This window comes from Hipposideros armiger, unplaced genomic scaffold, assembly GCF_001890085.2.
Source record: "Hipposideros armiger isolate ML-2016 unplaced genomic scaffold, ASM189008v1 scaffold_1971, whole genome shotgun sequence".
In the NCBI taxonomy this organism is placed as follows: Eukaryota; Metazoa; Chordata; class Mammalia; order Chiroptera; family Hipposideridae; genus Hipposideros; species Hipposideros armiger.
Window position 1 is genome coordinate 3,560 of NW_017733321.1, and position 1,477 is coordinate 5,036.

General features: G+C 34.1%; 1 protein-coding gene across 1 annotated transcript in view; it reads left to right on the forward strand.

Annotated features, from left to right (window-relative positions):
• Nucleotides 1-535: 535 nt before the first annotated feature.
• The window catches only part of LOC109378423 (otogelin-like protein), a gene marked incomplete at its 5' end in the record, with an annotated part of 11,974 nt that continues 11,032 nt past the window's right edge, over nucleotides 536-1,477 (forward strand). The window contains 3 exons of the mRNA XM_019634815.1: nucleotides 536-637; nucleotides 1,113-1,217; nucleotides 1,303-1,343. Coding sequence (XP_019490360.1) covers nucleotides 536-637; nucleotides 1,113-1,217; nucleotides 1,303-1,343 — 248 coding nt within the window. The remainder of the gene's footprint in view (nucleotides 638-1,112; nucleotides 1,218-1,302; nucleotides 1,344-1,477) is intronic.

Genomic DNA, 1,477 nt, shown 5'->3' on the forward strand with positions numbered 1-1,477 from the left:
GATTTATTCATATATTCTTTTCAGTTAGTCATTCAACCAACATTTGTTGAAAACCAGTTATGTGTGGTTATGCCACCTGAAAATGCACAGCCCTACCCTGAGGAAGCTTAGTGTAGTTTTACATGATAGGAGATGGAAAGGGTCCTATATCAGATAGGAATTATAAAAATGGTGTTTGAGGGAGCAGATATTGGTAGTCCTGTGTAGCAGGATAAGTGCAGTAAAACATTGGAGGGCATGAAATCAGTAAGAGACTAGTATAGCCATTCATGAATGAGGACCTTGAGTGTAGTGAGGTCTATATGGAAGAGGAAGAGAGTGGGGTTGAATTCAGGAGGGCAAAATGAAAGACTCTGGCTTTGTGTAACATATTTTATGNAAAGAGATCTGTTAAAGCCTTATTTTTCTTGTTTTCTATTTTTATTAAATATAATGTATTTTATGTTGATTTTTGATGCATATAATAATCTGAACTAATAATTAGATTTTTTGTTTAGCTCAGCTGTAACTTCTGTTTTTTTTGTTTTACCTTTAGTTTGTGAACCTTGCACTGAACCTATTCCACTTTGTACTGATGGGGAATTTCTCACTGTGGATCTTAATACCACAGACTCCTGTTGTCCTCGGTATTACTGTGGTAAGTATATTTTAACTAATTTAAAATATTTAGATGTGTCCAATGTTTAAGACTTCAGTTGAATTCTAGCACATAAAATACATATTAAATATATGTAATGTTTTCATACCTCTGAGAGCTCATCTTGGATAGTGTCATTACCTCCCCCAAAATAGATTAGCTGTGACTTGTCTGATCATCCTAGAATTTCTAGATATCCAGGTAATTCCATAACCTCTTTACTTCCTTTCTTTTCTTGTACTCCAGCCATTTCTCAGGGCTCTTCACCTGATAAGCTGTCCTAGTTCTACTACTGTTGTTTGTCTTATGAATCATTTGCTTGTTCTCATACATGGCAATTGGGCAGTGGGAGAGGAAGCACTGGGGAGATATGAGTTCATGCATTACACTAGCAATGGCAGTGAACTAAATGGTGGGTAGCAAAAACTAGCAGTTACATGAAGTTAATCTTTACCCATGTATTTTTTCTATTTAGTTTGTGAGCCAAATCTTTGTCCTACACCACTACTCAACTGTGCAGAAGATATGAATCTTGTGAAAAAAAATGTATCTGGTCAATGTTGTCCAATATGGCATTGTGGTAATTAATCTCCATATTTTAAAGTTTTATTACAATATGTTAATGTATTCTGATCAATATAAATTTGTTGGTTTTTGCCTTTTAGAATGTAGCTGTGAAAAACTTGTTATGCCAACCTGTGAAGTGGTAAGAACACATATTTTGATTGACTTGTCATATAATTTAAATCACTTTATTCTTCCTTTATCTCTCTCATTTCTGAATTCTTCTTGGAGTTAATGGAATTATCCTCATTAAGTTGTACTGAAGTAGATTTTAAA